At 41.4% G+C, this 22,362-nt stretch overlaps 1 protein-coding gene across 9 annotated transcripts in view; it reads left to right on the top strand.

Moving 5' to 3' along the window:
• Positions 1-418: 418 nt before the first annotated feature.
• Positions 419-22,362, top strand: part of LOC144684960 (paired box protein Pax-6) — a 32,732-nt gene continuing 10,788 nt past the window's right edge. The window contains exons 1-9 of one of the 9 annotated variants that reach the window (XM_078549423.1): positions 419-624; positions 2,385-2,510; positions 7,843-7,968; positions 11,967-12,030; positions 12,304-12,358; positions 15,093-15,223; positions 15,646-15,687; positions 15,815-16,030; positions 16,837-17,002. In XM_078549423.1, coding sequence (XP_078405549.1) covers positions 12,349-12,358; positions 15,093-15,223; positions 15,646-15,687; positions 15,815-16,030; positions 16,837-17,002 — 565 coding nt within the window. In that variant the 5' untranslated portion in view covers positions 419-624; positions 2,385-2,510; positions 7,843-7,968; positions 11,967-12,030; positions 12,304-12,348. Of the gene's footprint in view, positions 625-2,384; positions 2,511-4,597; positions 5,146-6,691; positions 6,832-7,574; positions 7,706-7,842; positions 7,969-11,966; positions 12,031-12,303; positions 12,359-15,092; positions 15,224-15,645; positions 15,688-15,814; positions 16,031-16,836; positions 17,003-17,373; positions 18,615-22,362 lie in introns of those variants that run through there. The other 8 variants (XM_078549422.1, XM_078549425.1, XM_078549426.1 and 5 more) reach the window with 8 other exon arrangements.

Below are 22,362 nucleotides of genomic sequence, written 5' to 3'. Positions count from 1 at the left end.
ATGACTGAATCCATTATGCTGCCATCAACACCAATCTGAGTCAGAACTATGAAAACTTTATGGACTCATTACTTGCGATATTGCTTTAGGATAAATTGCCATATAAGGGAAACAACGAGGGCCACTCTTTTTCTTAAAGGGGCATTATAAGTTTGGCATAAAAGAATATTCAACATTCACTGAGTGCTTCCGGCCTTTCTATATTTCACAACACGGAGATTCTTTAACGGGAGGAGGCTGTGGTAGGGGGGTTGCGGGGGTGGTGGGGGTGGGGGGGGTGCAGTGTGTGGGGAATATTTCGAAACATAAGGAAATCTCCACTTGAAACGAGAGCGGTGTTAGGCCCGGCGTTAAGTGCAGCCCTTGTGTTTGCACAGGGTGTTGTTGCGTCACGCAGGCGCCTGGTCCAATCAGCGGCGAGCTGACACTGATATTAAGGGGGAAAGTTTGTGTTTCAACGAAAAGCCGTCCCATAGTCCCGGTGACATTTAAACTCTGAGCGAGAGCCCAATGTGAAAATAAGGCGACCAAAACCTCCCACGGTTCTTTTCCCACCGACCGGTCTGGGAGACCAAAATAAACGTGTTGAATCACTGGCGTGCAACACAGTGCGACTTGATTCAGGTACTGTGCTTCCTGCTTCGCCCTTACCTTACCGCTGCTGTCTGATGTGGTTTCTTACAAGCACCTTCTCTATCTGTTTTCCTTATTCACTTTGTGTGTGCAGGACGTCAGCTTTGGCCGCCAGTTTGTGTTTTGTCCTTGCATCCTTTGCTTTCCTTTCCTCTCTTAACATTTTTGCTGTACAGTTTCGGTGGTTTGCCTGCGTGGTCTCATGTAATTTCCCTTTTGGGAGAATCTGTCTTCTGAGGTCGCTTCTCCGGATTGTACTAACTCGCGTTCGTATTCCGACGGGCGGCACGCCAATTTTAACGATGTAAGGTGAACACGATTTTAAAATGGATTGCTACAGGAAGCCACAACTGTTCATTTTTTTGTGTGTGTGTGTGTGTGGTGGGGAGAGGGTCTGTGGGATTTCGGCAAAGTTGCTCTTCAACATCTGGTAACAGGTGGCGCGGGAACAGGTCTTTTACAGTTGTCAGCTGTCTATCTGGGGTAGGGGGGGAAAATTAAAAGGTTGGTAATTTAGCGTTCGCCCCCAACTCCTCTGTGAGGTGTTTATATTGGTGCGAGGAAGGTGTGAGACGGGTATCCCCTGTCTTTGGAAGTTGCCTGCATTTAAGCTGACCCGCTTATTAAAAAAAAATGTGTCAAGCCTCAAGAATGTGCTTCACGCAGCCTTGCCGCAGTTTTGAAGTCCGGGAACTTGTTTGATTTCTGCTCGCAGTTTGAACGGGGTCTAATTAACGCTATTCATCGAGGTGAAGCTTCATATTACACCAATCCCTGTCACGCCCTTGTGCATGTCAGGAGGCCGCGAATTTAGGGGAGCTTAGTCACTAGCAGTGTACTCGTGGGCATCAAGCAGGGTCGTGTCACATTAAGAATGCAAAACGAAAAGGAAAATTTAAAAGAAACTTCTATGAAGGTGAAATATCTGCAGACATGTTAAGGGAGGATAGCTCAATTTTCAGTAGTTGTACCGTAGACATCAACCCAACACTACCTGTTTAAGAACCAAGGTTAGAAATTGGCAACCGTTTTAGGAGTCTTGTTGAAAATATGCTTTTTTTAAAAAAAAATGGAGTAAAAACACAGCCCAACTCACCTTAAGTGGCTCCCGGTTGTTTGCTGTGTGAATTCCAATTTCCCCCTCCCAGTCTAAGGATCATAAATCATTCGACGTGAGATTCCAAGCTAGCTATTCTGGTTAGGGTTGGCGCTGGGGATTAGGTGAAGGTACTACTGTACATCGGTCTCACCGGTAGTGGACCATACCTCGGTAATAAATCAAGCGTCTTGCAATACAGACCCTCCTCCCTAATTAGAGATGTTTATCAGAGTTACTGTTTATCCAGCTGTCATGTCGAAATAGGCCTGTAACATAATTGCCCTGACTAGAAGCCCTTTGCCTGAATAACCCCCACTCCTCTCAACGCAGACCAGTGTACATTTAAATCGAATGCAGTTTGCCTTGATTATTCTCTCATTTACCTTTTGAGCCATTTCCTGGTCTTGCAGCATTCTCTAGGCGTTAGTAAAATACATGTATCCTCCACGTGTGCTAAGATGAAAGGAGTGATTAAACGATGGTCTTCTGCGTTATATAGATTCTGCTCTTAGTTTTTTTTGTAGCCGAGCATGAGTGACACTAGAATATTAACGGAGATGCGGCGAAGATTCTCCCAGAGTGCAGACGGACAATATGAGATATTATCTCAGTTTGTGTCGGTGTGATAGTTCAAAATACATTTTGTGTTCAGTACACAGATAGGCATAAAGTATCCGCAAGGCACGGACGCTGGGATAAGTTGTCAGAAATCGTGCATCTCCACAATCTATCGACTGGACTAGACAAGAGGACTTAAGTGTTCTGTGGATTGTGAAAGGTACTTGGTAGTTTGGTTTGCTAATACAGGGAGACGAGGTCCGTTTCTGCACTAGTGATTTAGACTCCTTGAGTTGAGAAGGATGTGGTGCGTGCGCGTGTGTGTTGGGGTGGGGGTGGGGGTAGGGGGGAGGTTTAAACATTAATTTACCAACTTATTAGCCCTTCTGAAGCCGAATATCTTCGCCTCGGCCTTGGGAGAGCAAGTCCTCTAAATCAAGCAACTTTACAATGCTCAGCAATGATACAGAACCCGAGAGAGACGTAAACTGTTATTGTAATAAGACCTGTTCAAACGGATTGCACAGATGGTTTTATATGCTTTTGGACAAGGTAATTCTCGGGTTTTGTATAGCCTCTATGAGCGAACACAACCTCTGCCATTATGCCTGTACAAATAAACGAAGCATGTTTTATAATAATTGCTTTAATTGGGTGATTTTTTTTTGCACGTTATTTTCCAGGCAGCAAGTGTTTAAATGGTACTGTACTGCACCAACCTGTGTTAACGGTAACGATTAATGTCATTAAGCCACAGCCAAGAGCTTCCTGGAGTGGAGTCATTGGTTCCTGTCATCTAATTCCTTATTGATTTTAAAAAACAGAAACTAATCTCAACTGCCACAGTTAAACAAAGTTCAGTTGATTAAGTTTATAGAAAGAACAGGAGCGAGTGGTTTTAAGCAGGGCACACACTTTCATTTAGATATTATTTTATGTTCCTTGTGGACAATGTAAATATGAAAATGTGCACAATCGAATTTTGGGGTTTATTCTCCGCTTGGGGAAGGACAGGATTTTAAGACCTGGTATTATTCTCAGTCTTGGCAAAGGAAGAAGCACCGTTTTATTTTGCCTTCCGTTAAAAGGATAGAAAAAGTTTCAAAACCTAGTGTGACCCCGCAATACAATGCAATCCCCGCGTTAGTTAATTGTGCGTCCATAATCATCACCGTAATATCAACCATGAGCCCGAAATATCCTTTCATCATATTGCTTCATTTTTCATCCACAAACTTCTGTTCAAACACTTTTCATTTGAAATTTTGGATGAAGATTTTTTTCCCCCCTGCTTCCGGGTTTCCGTAATGGGTTTTGTTGGTTTTTGTAGCCCCCCTCCCCACCCCAGCCCAAAATCAACTTTCTTCATGTTCATCTCCCCTTCATTTTGTATTCTGCAGATGGAGGTTTGAACCCTTTCGCTCACAACAACATGAGGAACTTTTGACAAGTTCATTGCCCATTTTTTTTCTCCTCCGAGTTATTCTCTTTTTCCACAACACTTTTGATATTCAAATTTAAAAGTGCATCAACTAATTCGACCCTCCCGCCCTGGGAAAAAAAAAACCCACAACAGCAATCGCCAAATAAACCCTTCCTCCTTCGGAGTCTGTGACCGTGGAAAATAAAACAAAACTTCTGCACGAGATTCCCATTTTATTTTATTTTTTTAAATAAAAAAATCTCCCGTGTTTTGCACATTATTGAATCCGCAATCGGATCATACTGGTGCCCATCATTCTATTTTTTAAAAGAATGTCATTTTGCTCAATGCAATCCGGCAGCAGGCTAACCCTGTAAAGTACAAATTAAAAGACTGGTTAAAACTCATTTTCTCTCTTTGGGGATAGCTAGGTTCAATAAAAATGGCGTCACTCCGTTCCTCTTACCAAACTCAAAGAGGGAGGGATTTTTCTCTCTCTCTTTTAGAGTGACCCACCGCCCCCACCCCACACCACCCCTCCCCCGAAAGGGAAGGCTGTCGATCAGGTGAACCCCTGGTAACTTTTTTCTGTAAATACTTTAGAGGGTGAAGGTGTTGAGAGACAGTAACTCTCAAGTAGACTTGGCTGTTTTGTTTTAATATACCATATATATATATATATATATCTTAGTCAAGTCTTAAACTTCGATGAGGAATTCTCGACTCCGAACAATTATTGTAATGATAAACCTTGGCTGCTGTGCTTCCCCATTGGCTGCCAGCGCCTATTACTAACCCCTTGGTAAATCAATGGTAACCAATGTATCCAAGGCTCTATTTGGCGATGCGCTTTAATAAACCCCTTTCTCTCGGAGCATGACGTCAGTTGAATTCAGTATTTCCCTCCCTTCGCATGATTTTTTTTGTGTGTGTGTTTAAAACTTTTTTTTTTGCGCGGGGCCCACAAAGAACACTTTGCCCCGGGGGGAAATAGCGACAAGATTAAGGTCTTCTGGCCCGTATTAGTGGGTGCTAATCCGAAATGCGCTAATTGAGTTTGCAACGAAAGAGAGAGAGAGAGAGAGAGAGAAAATCACCATCGCCGCCTGCGGATTTATGAAGGCACCGACTTCACTTCTTCAAACTTTGTTTGTTGAGAAGAGGCGCTTTAATTTCCAACAAAAAAAAAGCAACTACAGTCCAAATAGTTTCAGAAAGAATTAATCCGAAGAGCCGAGTATACTTGGAAACGCCCCCACACAAAAAAAAAAGTGGAGATTGATTTTAAATTGCCTTCTTTAAAAATAAAGAACGGCGGGGCGGATTCTCTCTTACAAATAATCAGACTCTGACTAACGCACAATTGTTTCCAGTTAATTTGAAAAGCTTTTTGGAGGCCACACCTTCCGTCAGCCAAAGGACAAGGAAACTGGTTTGTACATTTTTTTTTTAAAAAAAGAGAAAAAAAATAATGTACATTAATTTGGTTGCGACTGTGGAGTTTCTGCTTGAAGTTCGGTGCGAAACTTAGAAGAGTTTATTGTGTGTGTGTGTGTGTGTTTCTCTGCTCGTTTGGAATAAATTACCAACTCGACAACTTTCCTTGGCCCTGCAGCTCAGGCCTTGTCCTTTCGGTCCCATCAGTGTTCACGGTTAGCGAAGAAATAGTTGCAACATTTCAATTGCGAAAGTTCATTTTAATGCAGGACCAACTTTTCCTTTAACCCCTGTAGTTTACCGAATCTGATTGCAAGCTTTGATATATTCGCCTGCACCTATACCTTCCATCTTGTGTTTTAGTTGCTGTTGGTGGGTTAAAGCCGCACAATCTCCTGGAGGTCCCACTCCGCGCCGTGTAACCCCAAAAACATCAAAATGAACATTTCACTTGTGTGTGTGTGTGTGTGTGTGTGTGTGGAATCTAAGGCGAGCGGTGTTTCTTCGCCATAAGAGAGCGGACAGACCTCTCGATTTTAAGCAGTATAAGCGACCCCCACCCACCGCCATCTCCCTCTTCACATTTGTTGTAACAGGGCCACGTTCCCATGCAAACTCTGTACTCGGTCACAGCGTGACCTGTAACTCCCCTTAAAAAAAAAAGCATGCATCCCTTTTTTTCTAATTTCCCAACCCCCTCCCCCTCCAGAATTGGCCATCTCCTCGAACATGTAAAGATAGACGTTCAGAAAAAAAAAACCCCCAAAAGTACCAGTAGAATCCGGGAATATTGACGTTAGCTGAAGGGAAAGGATAGAAGTGAGTTGGATCGGCATTAAGAGAGTGGCAGCTCTCGCCAGGACTCGAGATGACAGTGCATGACGGTCTGGGCAGCTCATTATCCAGCTCCTATTGAGGCGTCCTTTTCACTCTGATGCAAAGTATTTGGCAGAGTCGTTTGTCTCCGCATTGTACTTTAGTTAGGAATGCAATGGTTGTCAGTGGCTCTTATTCACTTTCAAGATACTTTATTGATGAGCTCTGACTTTTAGCACTTTTCACATGTCAAGAGAAGTCAAGTGTATGCAGCCACGACTTCATTTCATGCTTTGCCGTTTCTGTGAACCCCCAGCCCCCAACCCCCGCCCCACCCCCGCCGCCCATTTTCCCCTTCTGGTTGCTTTCTCTCTCTCTCTCTCTCTTTCTTTCTCTCTCTCTCTCACACACACTCACACACACACACATGGTCTATTCCAATGGGATAAATAATGGAGACACCCTGAGCCGAGACTGGTGCTACCTATGTAACCTCAAACCAGGCGCTGAGGGGTTGCTTTGGAGTTTACTGAGGTGTGCATTAATAGTCGGGCATTCAACAAATGTAGTTCTGGTGTGTGGTCAGCTGTGAGTTCATTTTCTTACTTTCCCTGTGATTTTCTGGCATCCAGTGAAGTGGCACAGCCTATTGGAAATGATCAATTAAAATTAATAGAGCTTGCACTAAGCTGCTGTAAATCAGACGCACAGGCTTTCTGTGGAGGATGTTAAATATGCTTTCTCTGTTCTCTCTCTCCAAAACGTCCGAGCATCTCCTTCAAAAAAGTTGAGGTTTAACTTATTACTTCCACAAGAAAAAAAAGCTAATAACAGACATCGGGCAAACAAAGGGCGCGTGGGAGAGGTTTGTGAATGTTTTCTGTACAGACACTTCAGACCTATTTACCAGAGCCTCGAATCCACAAAGTAAATGTGTATTTAATCGGCGCTGTCAATGGGAAGGGATCTCTCCTCTTTACTCCGAACAACATTACCAGAGATAGGTAATTTGTGTTAATTCATCATTGGGCCGAAATGTCTGTGATTTTTTTTCCATAACAGTTTTAAAGATGGAATATACATATATATATATATATGTCCATAGCTATTTAAAGTGACTACTTCACAAATGTCATCTTAATGTAGAGATGAAAAAAAATTAATTTGGATTCATCCGTCTAATATCTGTGATAATCGAAACAATCGATTCCTCACATTTTAATATTTTAGCTATCAGCTCTTACAAAACCTTCTCCTGAATGAGCACGATAAAGTTGTTAAAATGTTCGAAATTTGGGAGCACTTTCTGCTATGTACATATACTCCATATGGTCACGCATATTACACTGGTGTTGTTTCACCGAATCCTGTGATAAAGTTTGTTTTTTGTGTACAGGGGGCGGGGGGGTTGGGGGGGGCGAATGCAGTGGTGAGGACCCTCTCTTGTGCCCGGTTGCCCGGCATGCTCGCTAACCCCTTACTTTGCATAAGGAAATATTTATTTGTGTGCATTTGCATGTGGTGCATAAAACCGTGTGGAGTGATTAGTGGGTTTGAAAGAGTGCATTTCCCGCTCTGGTGAGGCGCAGGGAGGAAGTGTTTTGCTTGCGGATGATGACAAAGGTCACCCTCTGCTAATGGGCCAGTGAAGTGAAGTGGAGGCGAGGCGAGGCGAGGCGAGCGCACCTCCTGAATTCAGACATGCATTAATACAACTAGCACCATCAGCAATCAGCTAGGTGTGCTCTCTCTCTCTCTGTCTCTCCTCTCTCGTCTTTCTCCCCTCTCCCTTGTCTCTCCATCTCCGCGTGCTTCAACAACTCCCTCTCTCTTTAGTGACAGCAGATTTTATTGTCAATCTCTGTCTCCTTCGCAGGAATTTGCCCTGTCTCTCTCTCTGTGTGGAGAAACTATAATTCACTGGCAAGTCTAAAAAAGTCGCCCATCATATCCCATCTTAACTGTTTGCTGGACGTGTTGACACGCAGAATGCCCCATAAAGGTGAGTTTATTTGCTTTCCTTACATTTAATTTAGTGCATTTTTGGGCATCTTATTTAACATTTCTTAATCGCAAGGGAAATGTAAGTTTCCTTTAGCTTCCATCTATGATTTATTGCCTAACTCAGATTTAGTGCAACATGATTATAAATTTTAACGAGATTTTTTATCATTTGAGAGTTATTTTGAAATATTGCAGTGAGCAAACGAGTAATTCTAAAGAGGCACATATATAGATGGACAATCCTTAGGAAACTCAGTGGAAATTCAGCCAATTCTCCGTCGTTACATTAAAGCATTCGCTCGTTTTAACTTGTGGATTGCTTTTTTTTTATTCCTATCAAGCCGTTTACTCTCTGTTTGACTTCTATTAATGACCACAGATTAATTTTAATCGGATTCGGCGGCCATGCATCCCTTGACTTTAACATTTAAATAAATAATTTTCTCAACGATGCACCAGAGAATTTAGTAAAATCCCCTTATTTCCCCTCCAGGCAAACGTAACTGGCGTTTCTGGGAGGCGACGCGAAATATGTTTGAGATGCTGTAATGTGGGCTTGTCTAATGTCATTTTTTCTGCATGTTTATAAGTAGCTGATGTTTATTAATGATAAGAAAGAGTAAAATAAGTCACTTTAGGCCAAAGCTTGCTGTTTGATGAAGATGCAATGACCCGATGATGCATAGTGTCAGTTTGAATTAAGCAATCAGCCGATTCATTAGTGCCGTTTGTACTGAGTGTTTCAAACTCATCAGGACTCTGCTCTGTACAAGCGTTAGGGCTTTATTTTTTTAATATCTATGTATTGAAGTACTTTACATTCTCGAGAACTAATGGGCTCAGCGAGTTAGCACCAAACTGAATGTTAAAACGCAAATTAATTGAAACGAGAGCTCCTTCCTCGGCTCGGGTTCCATGCAGTCAATCGATCAATATATTCCCCTCCGTTTCAAACTAGACCCTTCTGTATTCCAAACTTTGTTTCTTATAATTTTACAAAAAAACACAAATTTATAACCATTTAAAATGAGCATGAACTGACGAAGCATCTCAGTTTGTGATATATAAATTTGGTGGTGGGGGTGCGACATTAATACGCCCTCGGAATTTAGAGCGAAATATTGCATCAAAATTTTTTCAACGACAAGAATTAATAAGATATTTAACATTTAAGTACAGACCTAGACGGATCTGTCCCTATAAGATCTAAACTGCCTTAACTGCTCGATATTTTAATAAATTATTGAGCGCTGTGCCAAACTGTTCCGTGTCTCACCTTAATTATAAATACATCTTCGAATTTCTGGCCGTAAAAAAAACCCTGCAGATTTCTCCCTATTATGGCTATGAGTGTTCCTATCACAGACTGCTCGCATCCTAACGGTTAGAAACTAGGAAATATCGGCGCAGGTAGGGAGAATATATCATTTCCACGTTTGTTTAAATGCACAGAAGTTTGCTGCGTTTTATTTTTGTAGAAATTCCGAACGTGGAGTATAATGGGTGGGGAGGGAGAGAGAGGGGGGAATAAAGGCTGAAAATAAAATATGGAACAGCGGCGTTCTTGTGAGATTTACGGGTGTGTTTTTATATATAATCCAATACTTCATATCATGTAGTCTCGGCCAGCGATGAACGAAAGCTGGGCCGTGAAAAAAGGGTGACAGCTTGGCTGGAAATCGGCACTAAAATACAATAAGATCGCATTCGGTATACTTGACGTCTGTGGTTAGATTTACACATTAATATATACATATGTGTGTGTGTATATATATATCTATATACACATATATAATTAGCACATATATAAAGGGCGATACAGTATCGTCCCTCAGGCTAGGCCTTTGAGACACAACTGCTTGTTCAGCACTTGTTTTCATCTCTGTAACCGGGGGACAATAGTAAACAGTGGGCTTAAAATTCTAGCCCTGAAATCTATCAGGACGCTATCAGCTGCTGGTTTCCCTGCATGTTTAGGAAAAAAAGGAGATTTTAATAAAGCAGTAAAACGGCGTGCGAACTTTGCAGAGATTGATGAATTGCCCTTTGCAGTCCGAGGACTAAAGGAAAACATCTCGACTGCCGCCGAAAAGCCCATAGTCAAAAGAAAGCATTTTTTAAAAATTTTCCTTTTTAAATTGCAAATGCTGCGGGCACCTTTCTTAAAGTGAGAAAGCACAAGCGGGTCTTTCTTGAAGTCTGGCGAGCAGAGATGGTTTCCGCTGGCTGCAGTTACGAGAAGTTAAAACGCCCGGGCTTCTCCTGCTCGCTCAGTTCTGTGGATAATCAGGTAGTCACCCCTGGCTGTTGTAAATATTTACGCAGGGAAGTCTGCATGCTGGGAGAAAGTGTTTGTTTGAAGTTTATTTTTTGTGTGTGCAGGAATAGATAACAAAGCTAGTCTATAAATTATTTTCCGGTGGTGTGTGATGAATAGAAAGAATAAGGGGAGGGAGGGAGGAAAAGCGGGCGTCAAGGAATTTAGGTTCAGATGTAATAGTGGGATGGGTGGGTGGGAGGGGGGGTTGTGGGGGTTGGGGTGGGGGGGGGGGACAATATGCGTTATACTTATGGTGGCAAAAGGAAACAGAATGAAGTATTTCGAGAAAGAGGTAAAAAGAAAATGAAAGCTGGTCCATTTCGTTATTGTACCCCTTTTTTAGCAAACCCCGTGAATAGACCCTTTATTGTAATTGTCTCCTCGCAATTGAGCGCCCCACGGAGCTGTTGTGTCTTTTTACAACCCTTAACAACCCAATACCAGCAACATAATTACCTCCAGATACTCATAACAGAAATTACTTGTTTTATTTCGCGGGTGGGGAAAGGGGATGAAGGGGGTGGGGGGGAGGAATAGCAAAACAAACTCCCCCCCCCAAAAAAAAAAATTCTACACACTGTTCGATGTTGAAGAAAGTTCCCTCTCCCCCCCCCCCCCTCACCCCTCCCCACCTTGAATGAGTGTGAGTTGAAGAGTGCGCTACTTTTAGCTGGACGCTGCGTTGCTGGCTGGGGAGCCTAGTTAGCGGGGTGGCGGGGGGGCGGGGGGGGGGTGCGGGAGTGGGGGCTGCTCTCTGGGTTTGGGCTGTAAGTAGAATAGAAAGCATTGTTCACTTTCTGTAGCCTTTGTCGATCAGTGCTGACCCCCTCCCGTTACTACTTTTTAAGCACTGAGGCGAGGTAGACAGCGTGTGTCAGAGTACCTAAGTACAAAAGAAGATCTAAAGACCAGGAAGAAAGTTAATCAAGAGTAACTAAGTTCAAAAGTACGTTATGGAGTACACTACCTTAAGGAGTTTTTTTTTTTAAAAAGAAAACCTAGTGTGATGATGAGCCCCCACCCCCCAAAAAAAACCCCACTGAATTCTTGAGCCATCCAAAGTAAACAATGCAGAATAACATACAGTATTTTCATCACAGGTTTGCAATAAGGCGCGTCCACCTAAACCAGACACGAAATATCTACGTTTAATATATATATTTATAAAATATGAAAAATGAGATCACTTTCCGCGCATGCATTATGAGACAGTGGACGCATTCACCAGTGAGAGTCCGAAGTGATGAGACCAGTGTACAGTACAATCACCTTATAAAAACGAGAAATCAGACACCCGTGCAAGTAGGCAAAACACTCCTGGGGCGGGCATATGCCAGAGTCCCTGAGTTGAATCAAATGGGTGTTTTTCACTGTGGGCGATGTGAGATAGAATTCGAGCGAAAATTCTTAACGCTTCTACAAAGTGTCTTGACGGAGGGGGAAAGATCACTTTGCACACTGGCTTAAAGGGACCGGTCCCGGTTGTAATATTTGTGCAGCCTTTACGCGACCCGCAATCCAAGGCCAAATACCTTTAAACGGTCAGATGGTTACTGAACGATCTCATACTATTCCTGGTCTAAATAGGGAGTTTCAGGAAACTACACCAATATTTATTTAAAACGCCCGCCAAGTTGCCATAATAAACTTTTTTTTTTGGTTTTCTTTTTCCATAGAGGGAAGACTTTAACTAGTATCAAACAGATGCCTGTGGTCACAGACTGTCAACACAGGGTTCAGGCAAGTTTCAATTATTATTGCATTCGGACAGGAGTTAAATATCGAAAATTCAAAACAGCCCTTAATCCCAAAAGATCATGGCTTTGCATTAAAGGTATATAGAGTATAATTGCCCGCGGCTTCTGCGTACCGTATATGTTTTGTTTTTAACCAATTATTTTAAAATTGTTCCCTTTGAAGAATATGTTAGAGTCAGATTTCTCAGAGATTGTAGATGTTTCCTTGACTGCCTGTGACTTTGCCCTGATTAACGCATAGTTTTATTACTATCAGAACACAATAAACAAGCCACGTGGGACTCTGGTGTAACAATTCAACATGCAGAACAGTAAGTGATGCTTCGTGTACTTATGTGAATCACCGAGAAATGCCAAATATTAACGTGTGTCAGGAATAGGTCGCCCCCGCCCCCCCACCACCCCCCTCCCCCTCGCCACACACACACATACACACACACTTCAAGTGTTAAGGCCGAATAATGTAGGTTCCATAATTAATAATAAAAACACGTCTGCTTTAGCTGACCAGCCAGACCTTCGCTGGCAATTTTCAGCGTTTGTATGGAGCATTAGAATTGCTGGGATGTAAGCGTTGTGAGTGTCAGACATGGACCATGTTAAGAAGGGTTACCAGCTATTTATTGCCAATAAATGTATGCTAAGCGCCAAGTAAAATGACCACCTGAATTTACCAATTTACTTAAAAATAAAAGAAGATACGATCACCTCGATTACCTATGGACCCTTATTTTGCAAGAACACTGCATGTAAGCATCTCCCATGTTCCCGAACTCCACTACAAAACTGAACCTGGAGCTTTACAAACGCGCACGTTCTTTGTTCATTTTCCACCATGGTTGCTTTATATCTGATTATGAATCGCAGGCATTTGATGCAAATTTCACACTCCCAAAATTAAAGAAAACTCTTAATTGTTTACGTTTTAAAGAAAAATGCATTTAGTTGCTAAAGTAAATTAAAACCTCCCCAAAGTAGCATTACTGAGAACGAAAAATATAAATAAAAGTTCGGATACGTGTACTCAATCTTAATGGGATTAATTGAAATGGGTTGTGTGTGTGTGTGTGTGTATGATCGAGTAAGCTGTTGTGCGAATTGCTGAAGAGATATCATTCGGGTGAAGCCTTTAGTTTGTTTAAAGGTCGCGGCGGGCTCTGCGGGCTTTGTGCTAATAACTCCTGGGTGTATATGCTGCATAACATCCAAATTGCCACCATATGTTTTCGTATTAGATGACTCGCAATAGAATACGGGGCGCATAATCATCGCCACTGGGCGATTCCTCCACGCCCCAGTACAGAGACTAGTGCAGTGATTAAGATATATCTATTTTTTTTTAAAAAGGTGCTGCTTGTACATGCCCTTCTCTTTTTAAAAAAAATTAAACCCGGAAACTTGCACGTGGAAGTGTGGGGGAGGGGCGAGTTGAGGTGCAGTAAAGGCCTTAGCATTTGTTAGCCAGTGTAAGGTATACTGCTTAATGTGCACCGTGTCTTTTGATAGGGAACTCGATACTCTCACACATAACTGGGCGTCAGTGCTCTAGGTACCTGGGCTGACGGTTTTGTTTCAAGAGGTTCACACCTATTGCTGTTGTTTGAGAATGTCAGGCTTGTTTCAGAATTGATGTCCTGTTTGAGTGTGTGATATGTGAATTCATGCTTTTTTTTAAAGAAAAAATTCATACTTGCAACTATCATATTTCAAATTTGTGGGAAACTGGCACCGAAGTGTCTTTTTGACTTTAATAGATTTTCCAAAGGAAAGAATGCATTATTTGTCATTGGCTTGATTTATTTTTAAAAATAAATACCCAGGTGTAAGATTGGGATAAAGAGTTTTAGTGGAGCTGTGTACCCGTGGTTCTAATCAACAGATAAGTTTTAAAGCAGACAGAAGATAATGGACTATAAATATGTACTGCATATGCTGTTTAAAACGTGAAATGGCCTCAGATTTAATTTTTTTTTAGAAAAAGTACATTAAATGGTTGGCTTTTTTGCATCTTTAAACAGTGTTGATTTAAGTAGGGCGCGCGTTCCCGATGTCGTGATCGCGCCTAACCCCCAGGCAACCTTAAAATGAAGCCTTCCTTTAAGGGTAATGAGTATAGTGCAAGACACTATGAATGATATACAAATGCGGACAGAAAGGGACGTTTTATCATGCTACTATTTGTCGTGACGATAGGATTTTCAAAGTAGAACAGTGTCATAAAGTGACATGCCTGCCACAAGTGTTTGGGGCTGATCTTTTCAATTATCCTTCCGTGCACTATCCAGGGAGACTTCCGCTTATTTCTAGAAATTAAGCTCAAAGTTGACGAGCAGCTAGCTTGATTTTCGAGACAAATGTCAGCAAAGCTCATCATTTTCCCTCCTATATTCGGAGCTTATTTATGGCTAAGTGGCTGGGCTTTTTGGAGCCAATTTAGCAGGCGCTCCTAGGGAGAGGAGAACAGGTTCTTTATAAGGCGGGAGCTTCCTCCAGGGACACGGTTAACAGCCAGAGTTTCAGGTTCGGGATCTCCATAAGCTCCACAATGACTGACCTTTTCCTGTTTTTTTTTTAACAAGCGAAGGGAAAGAATTGTTTTGGTCTATTAGACAACTGTTGTAATTTCGGGAAGATAACGTGTGTTATTTGCAATATTGGATTCAGTTGATCTTGCATTGTCAGTTTAAGAGGAATTGTTATTTGCTCGATTGGGCGCCCTCTCGTTCGGTTTAGCGAAGCAAAAATGTTGTTTCTGTTGGCTTTCTTTGCTTTCATGCAGTGTCTGGCTCGAGTGGTTTATTGCACTTATTTCGGTTTGGTAATTTGTGGGCGCACCGACGCTGCTCGTTGCTCGTAAGCTATTCCGGTTTGATTGGTTTTGCGAGCTAGAGAGCGCGTTCATGGGTCAGGTTTTTTTTTGTGTGTGCGTGTTTTACAATTGGGATCGCCGGCGGGATTAACGTCGGGCACTGTGAGCAGCGGACTTCACTGACCGTACCTCCTCGTCTCGGCCGCTGAATATGTTCGCTGTTACTTTGTCCCTAGGTCACAGTGGAGTGAACCAGCTCGGCGGTGTGTTTGTTAATGGTCGACCATTGCCCGATTCGACCAGACAAAAAATAGTGGAACTTGCTCACAGTGGAGCCAGACCCTGCGATATTTCAAGGATCCTCCAGGTAACAATATCTCAGTTAATAAGTCTATCTTTATATCATTCCAAATTGACCAAAAAAAAACGCATGCAAGATGTCAGTGTTACAGTTGCATATGCAATCAGCTTATTGAATCATTTTCTAGAAGGGGTTTTCTACAATCCAAAAATGCTTCCTGAAAATTGCATTCGTACCTTCAAAGTAATTTCTTTCAAAATTGGCAAAAAAAAAAGCAAGAAATTATCTTGAAATGATTGAGAAATGGTAAGATTTCCCCCTGCCATTTAAGGGTTTATTTTTGTATTGTAGACCCAATGTTGATGCAAAAAAAATTAAGTTTGAAACTTTTTTTTAAATAACTTTGGCACGCGCCAGAAATTCTCTTTGAATCGATGCAATATTGGTACGTTTCCCATTGCCATTTAAGGTATATTTTTGTATTGTAGACCCATGCTGATGCAAAAGTCCAAGTAGTGGATAATCGAAAAGTAAGCTCAACATTGTTTAACTATATTTATATACCTATATAAATACATATTATCAAACAAAAAGAGCCATTTTATTTGTAAAACCTTTTTTTTGATAGAATTGCTTTATTTTTTTTTATTATTATAGGTTTCCAACGGCTGTGTCAGTAAAATCCTGGGCAGGTATTATGAAACTGGATCCATCAGACCCAGGGCAATCGGAGGGAGTAAACCAAGGGTAGCAACTCCTGAAGTTGTGTCCAAAATCGCTCAGTATAAACGCGAGTGCCCGTCGATTTTTGCATGGGAAATTCGAGACAGATTGCTCTCTGAGGGGGTCTGTACTAACGACAATATACCAAGTGTGAGTAAAACATTTAATTAACTTTTAACGGAGGGAAGGTTTTATTTATTGTCACTAACAACTGCACACAGAAAGAACGCCCTATTTGCTCAAACATTTTTTTCACACAAAAAAAACCATATGTGTGATTTCATTATCAAGAAACCGCAGCGATGGAGACAAAAAACTATCTCCCTCAGACATCGATTGTTCATCAAATTAACATTTCCTGCGGATTTTAACTCATTTATCCTGGCCACTAAAAATGGAATTTAAAGAAATCTTGCCATCTTATTCGATAGATAAAATACAACGATAGGAAGTGGGACTATTTAAACCCAGCGACAATGTGAAGATTTGGTAATCCTGATTGCAGTGATTATTTTTACCGTTACTCTTGAATTCGGTAATGATTGATGTAAGCGTTCACCATTTAACTTAGTGCAACGCACGAAATCAGTTGGTGCAGATCCAGTCCTAAGGTTGTGCCAATTTATATATATATATTAATTAAGCGTGATTATTTACATTTGCGATTAATTTTATTTTGTGCTGTTTATTGATATAAATGCAGATGAACGCAAACTTGTCAAATCTTTACGTATATGCACCGTATATTGGTATAGAGACTGAATTGTCATGCGAAATAAATTTCAGAGATCAAATTACTATCGATTAGATGATTATAATTCTTGTGTATTTAGTTAGATTTTATTTCAGTTAGACAACTGCGTGGACTAATTGCGCACATTTGTGAATTTCAACATTCAAATTGTTCATTTAAAGAGCGGAAAGGTATTTAAGAAGAATGGCTAATTGGCTTTCAGGTGTCATCGATTAACCGAGTCCTTCGCAACCTGGCTAGCGAAAAGCAACAGATGGGAGCAGATGGGATGTATGATAAGCTAAGGATGCTGAACGGTCAGACAGGTGCATGGGGTACCCGGCCAGGCTGGTATCCGGGCAGTTCGGTGCCAGGGCAACCCAACCAAGGTAAGGGATACTGCGTGGCTACATTTACAAGGGCCAGCCGTTCACTGGCCGACAAATCCAATCTACAGCTTTCCTGGATGTGTAGTTAGATACTCAGATATACGGCTATTTCGGGCAGTTGTTCAGCAAGTGGCCCACACTGGGTTAAGGTGAATATCTCTCAGTCAATGAAAGGATAAAGATCAACCAAGCAGTTCAGGTATACTTTATCCAATAAGCTTTTTTTTTAAAAAATGGGTCATTTGTATCTTTGCTATTTGTTGGTCACCTGCTCTAACTGTCAAGGATCAGCGGCGTCCAGATTCCTCCGCTAACTTATCCTCTGCTGTTTTTTCGTTCATGAGGCCAATGTATTGCATTCGACAATTGCGTAATCATGTTCATTCTAATATCTAAAAAGCAGCAAAACTGTTGCAGACAATCACTGTGAGAGGAGGAAGTCAGAACATCGAGCAGTAGAGATGAATTAAAGGCGCTATGCAAGGCAATGCATGAAGGAATGTATTTTGCCCGTGTCAAGGTTTATTTCGTGTTAAAATGTTTGAACATTGAAACCGTCCAACGCGTATAGCGGGCAAGTCACCAACGTGCCCGCTATAAGCGGTAGGAACTGTAAGGCTATGAAGACCAACAACACCTTGCATTTGTATTTCGCCCTTAACGGAAAGCCCGCCCCCAGGTGCTCAGCATTTTAACAATCGATTCGTTTTAGGCGAATTGTTCAAACCATCTCACTCATGCTGCCCTGTCGCATCCTTCCAGTTCAGACAAGAACTGTGGAGGTTCATGTGCGTGATTGTAACATTCCTCCGGAACATCCACAAACAGAGCGGGTGTAAGGCCACTGTTCAAACTGCCTTTCATTCAATTGGATAAACCATTGCTTCCACTGCCCAGATTGTTAAATATGACTATATAATCCACTGTACATACCTCCAAATTTAGAATGAAGCTTAATCATGAAAGATCTAGTTAATTACATGAGTATCTTAAGTTCCATCTTTTTATATATCAATGGGGGGAAAAAAAACATCACCTGCAATTAAAATCAAGCTTGAACTATGCGGCAGCGCAGAATGTGAGTCACAACAACTCATGATTGCTGTAAATAGGCGCGGCCTTTAGTCATCAGTGAATGTAAACCAGTTAAACTGCGCAGTGAAACACTCAGTTGGGAAGTCCGGGGAAGTGTGCAGAAAGCATTTTTTTTCTTGAAAAATATATTTTGATCATTGGTCAATGACTTTTAGCTTGAACACTTTGGCTGAAGGTAGAGGAGGTCGCAAGTATGGTTAGAGAGCGCAAGAGAAAGGGGGCCTGGTGCATATTAATCTATTTAAAGTAACCCTTTCTGTTAACTACACAACCACTACGTTGACAGCACGAAAGCCATACAACTCAGAACAAATAATGCCCGGGTCAGTCACTTTGGAAATAAATGTATATTCCTATCTAGTTAAAAAAAATGCTTGATATAATAATAGACCTTTTTTGTAAACTATATTCCAATGTTGCAAGAATACAAGTGGACGTGGTTCTGAGACCTTGCATTATTATATATAACTTCCTTCACTTGAAGTCAACCGAGGAGCTGACGTCGTTCATGTTTAAGGTTAGCTCATGTTTATTATCGCGATAGCAGCGAGATAATTTGCAGTGTAATTGGATGTGATGTTACTGGCTGGGGATGGGGATGGGGATGGGGGGGTGGGTGGGGGGTGGTGGTTGGTGTAGAGAGACCGACAAGTGAATCATTTTCTGTATCCTGTGTGTCATTAGTGAGCCTGTCCGTGACAGTCATCAGCCGAGGGAGGAGGTGTCCCGTCCACAACCTGCTTTTTGTTCGCAGAATCAGCAACAGTGTGCGGAATATATTGTACAAAGGATGTTTCAGCCACACGCAAGAATTTGTTATGGGAACAATTCTGTCGCTATGTAATTGCTCATTAGAGAGCGTTTTGTTTCTCATTAAGCAACATGAATAAGCGTCTAGTTCTAGGAGACAGCTGTAGAAATGTTACACATGAGACCCCTGGACACCATATCGCACCACTTGCCAATTAGACATGTCAGCTTTCTGAGAAGCAAACAATATAAGAAGGGCACAAGAAAGATACACAGCAGCGCATTGCTTTCTGTAAGATATCCGCAGCTTGTTATAGCACTCTTAATGAAGCCATCGACACAACTAACAACGAGTGTATTGGAACACAAGGGCGCTTTAAAAGTCCAAACTTCTAAACAACTTTAACTCTCCACTCATCACAGTAAGAGTACAAACAAACCTGGGAATGCAACCATTGCTGAGAGACTGGATAGCCGTGTGGCAATGTAAAAGTAAAGTCATACCTTTCTCGATGACTTGAATAGTCCTATATATTGAATGTAGGGGGTAGGGAGGCACCAATATTAACTAAATAACTGAGACTTACACCCAATACATTTTTATTTCAAAAGCTTGTATTTTTTAATCTTGTGAATGCATTATACTTAATGTATAACCGAAAGAATTAAATGTGGGAATACAGGAGTTACTGCTCTGGTGTAATTTGAATATATTGCTGGATAAGGGGATTAAAAATTATGTTTTAAGTTACCATAATTTCTCGATGCAAGAGACGTGCCAAGCTGCAATTATTCTATTGGTCAATATCTAAATAACGGACAAAAATCATTTCGATATGTCATTTCATTTCACGCTGTGTTTTTGAGCCTGGTTTGGGCCTGTTTTGTTTGGCTCTTAACTCGAAGTGACTGTTAAGGCTGTCTAGATATTTTAGGTGAATTGTGTAGATTGGAATCCCTAGGGATAGCAGGGGAAATCCAAACTTGTTTACTGCAATTATACGGTAATGATGTTGGTGGAGGTGGGATGTTCTTGACAGTTGCTTTGAGTGGTTAGGACCGTGTAGGCCGCGGGCGGAATCATGTCGAGTTTGACTGCTCTACATTCGGACCCATGATTGTTGTTTAATAAATGCACAGTCTCTGACAGGCCTTAATGAGCGACTGTCAATTCGAGCCACACAAAATACTGTATACTGTTTGGGATCCAAATAAAATTCAGAACAACATTTTTTTTTTGCAGGCACAACATAGTTAGAACCATAGAATCAAACAGCACAGAAGGACGCCATTCAGCCCATCCTGCCTGGCTCTGTGCTCTTTGAACGAGAAATCCGACTGGTCCCATTCTCCTACTGTTTCTCCATAGCCCTGTAAATGTTTCCTTTTCAGATGTGTTTCTTGATAGCTCTATCTTGAACACTAACTCTTATGCAATATCCTGTTACAATCAGCATCGTTCCAAACAGATTATCCCGTTATTATCACATTGCTGTTTGTGGGATCTTACTGTGCGCAAATTGGCTGCCACGTGTCCAACATTGTAACAGTGGACCACACTTCTAAAGCACTTCATTGGCCATAAAGAGCTTTGGGACATCCTGTGGCCGGGAAAGGCGCAGTGTTAGTGCGAGTCTTTGTTTTATCGGATTCACGAAATGTTGTAATTTTTTTTTAGCATGAAACAGAGGGACTGTGTTACCAGTGATAGCTGCATTGCAACTGGACAGTTTTAAGCAGAAATAACATTATATCACCTGTTTTGAAGTCATTTCTAAATCGAAACATAAGGTATCATTTAGGCGGGGTTGTAGAGAACCTAAAGTCATACAATTTTAAAAATCTCAATCTTAATCTCATTATCAATTTTGACCATTGACTTTCCTGATGCATTGTGTGATTGTAACAGCGATAGCAAACGTGTAATCGCACATTCCCCAAACAGTAATTGCCTCTGTTAAATGGTCTGAGAAAGCTGACGCCGAAAGTTATAATCTGACCCATTACCTGCGTCACAATGACACTGAAATAATCGAAGTGTACAAACTTGTAAATATTTTAGCCAATGAAAAATACGAAAAGTAACGTCGTTTCATTTTCTCAAGCATATTTATTAAATATATTGTACATTGCCCCTCTGAGCAGCTGACTGCCTGCATTTTGAAGTTATCCGAATTAATATAACACTTGGGTGGAAATAAAATCTATGATGTTTGAATGACTGACGCTGTGCCAATCAGTAATGCAGAGCCCGTTAAGACCCAGGCAGTAAAAATAAAATGCATTAAAGGGCTTTTTTTCGCTGCAAATTTCCGTAAATAAAACGCCAACGAACTTTTAAAATAAGCCACAATTAGTTCAGGAGCATTCCTTAAAGCTTTATTCCAATTGGCTAAATAAATCATGCAACTTGATATTAATGAAAATAGTAGAAACTCTGACTTAATTCTATATCTCTTTTAAAACATAAGGAATAACACAAGGAGGCAATAATTGCTTTAAAATCTAAGTCCGAACGAACTCTATCTAACTGGTCTACAGCCTTTGTGTTTTTGACCAATAAAACGGCATTGAACAGATATAGCCCCCAAATGATTAGCGGGAATCTTTTCCCAATATCCATACAGCGTCTTAATTCTTCCCAACCACCCCCACCCCCACTCCCACCCCCAACCTCGTGCCGCGATGTTTGAGCAGATTTTTAAAAGTCCATTACTCGATGCACAAGTCAGGGTTAGGTCTCATAGGGAGAATATGGTTTCAAGCTGATTCATGTCAGACAGCTGTGGAAAAAATAATACCAGTATCAAACCTGACAATAGTCTAAGAGAGACATCTCTATCAGCCCTACCCTTCAATCAGGGGAGTGGGGCATTCTCCAGCGAATTAGGGTTTTAAGGATCGCTGTGACAGTTTTTTTTCTCTCTATCTTTTTTCTCTCTTATATGGCTAAAGCCTTCTATAGGATTTAGACACTTTCCCTTTCAGAAGGTTTATGGTGAAGGGCAAAGCGTTTCTCATCTGAGCTCCAACGCTGAAAAGTGCCGCAATTCGTTTGCTATCTCCTTGCTTGTTTTCCGCGTGAATGATTAAGACACTAAGAAACTAAGGAATGATTTTATTTCCCAGCGCCTTATTGTAGAAAACAAATCCTAACCCCAGCGTCAGTTGGTCTGGCTGTGGGATAATAGGACACACATTTATCCTTCTTTTTACGGATTAGGAGTAACAGCACCAGGGACCGGGGTATTCAATTGGTTCTTTAGGAGATTTCAAACCGCCCTCCCCTAAAATAGACATAAAAGAAAGATAACTTAATTGTCTGTCGTTTGGTTTGTGTGTGTGTGTGTGTGTGTTTTAAATTCCTGTACACCCTTTATATCAAAGACAACCAGGAATAATTATATCTGAAGCGATTGACAATATTGCTAGGTCCCCGTTCACCTGTATTCAAATATAATATTAAAAAAAGGAATGCTTCAGAACTGAACTGTACACGTACTTATGGCGTTGTT

The sequence above is a fragment of the Cetorhinus maximus genome, chromosome 9 (assembly GCF_964194155.1).
Source record: "Cetorhinus maximus chromosome 9, sCetMax3.hap1.1, whole genome shotgun sequence".
NCBI lineage: Eukaryota > Metazoa > Chordata > Chondrichthyes > Lamniformes > Cetorhinidae > Cetorhinus > Cetorhinus maximus.
This window is presented reverse-complemented; position numbering and strand designations above follow the sequence as displayed.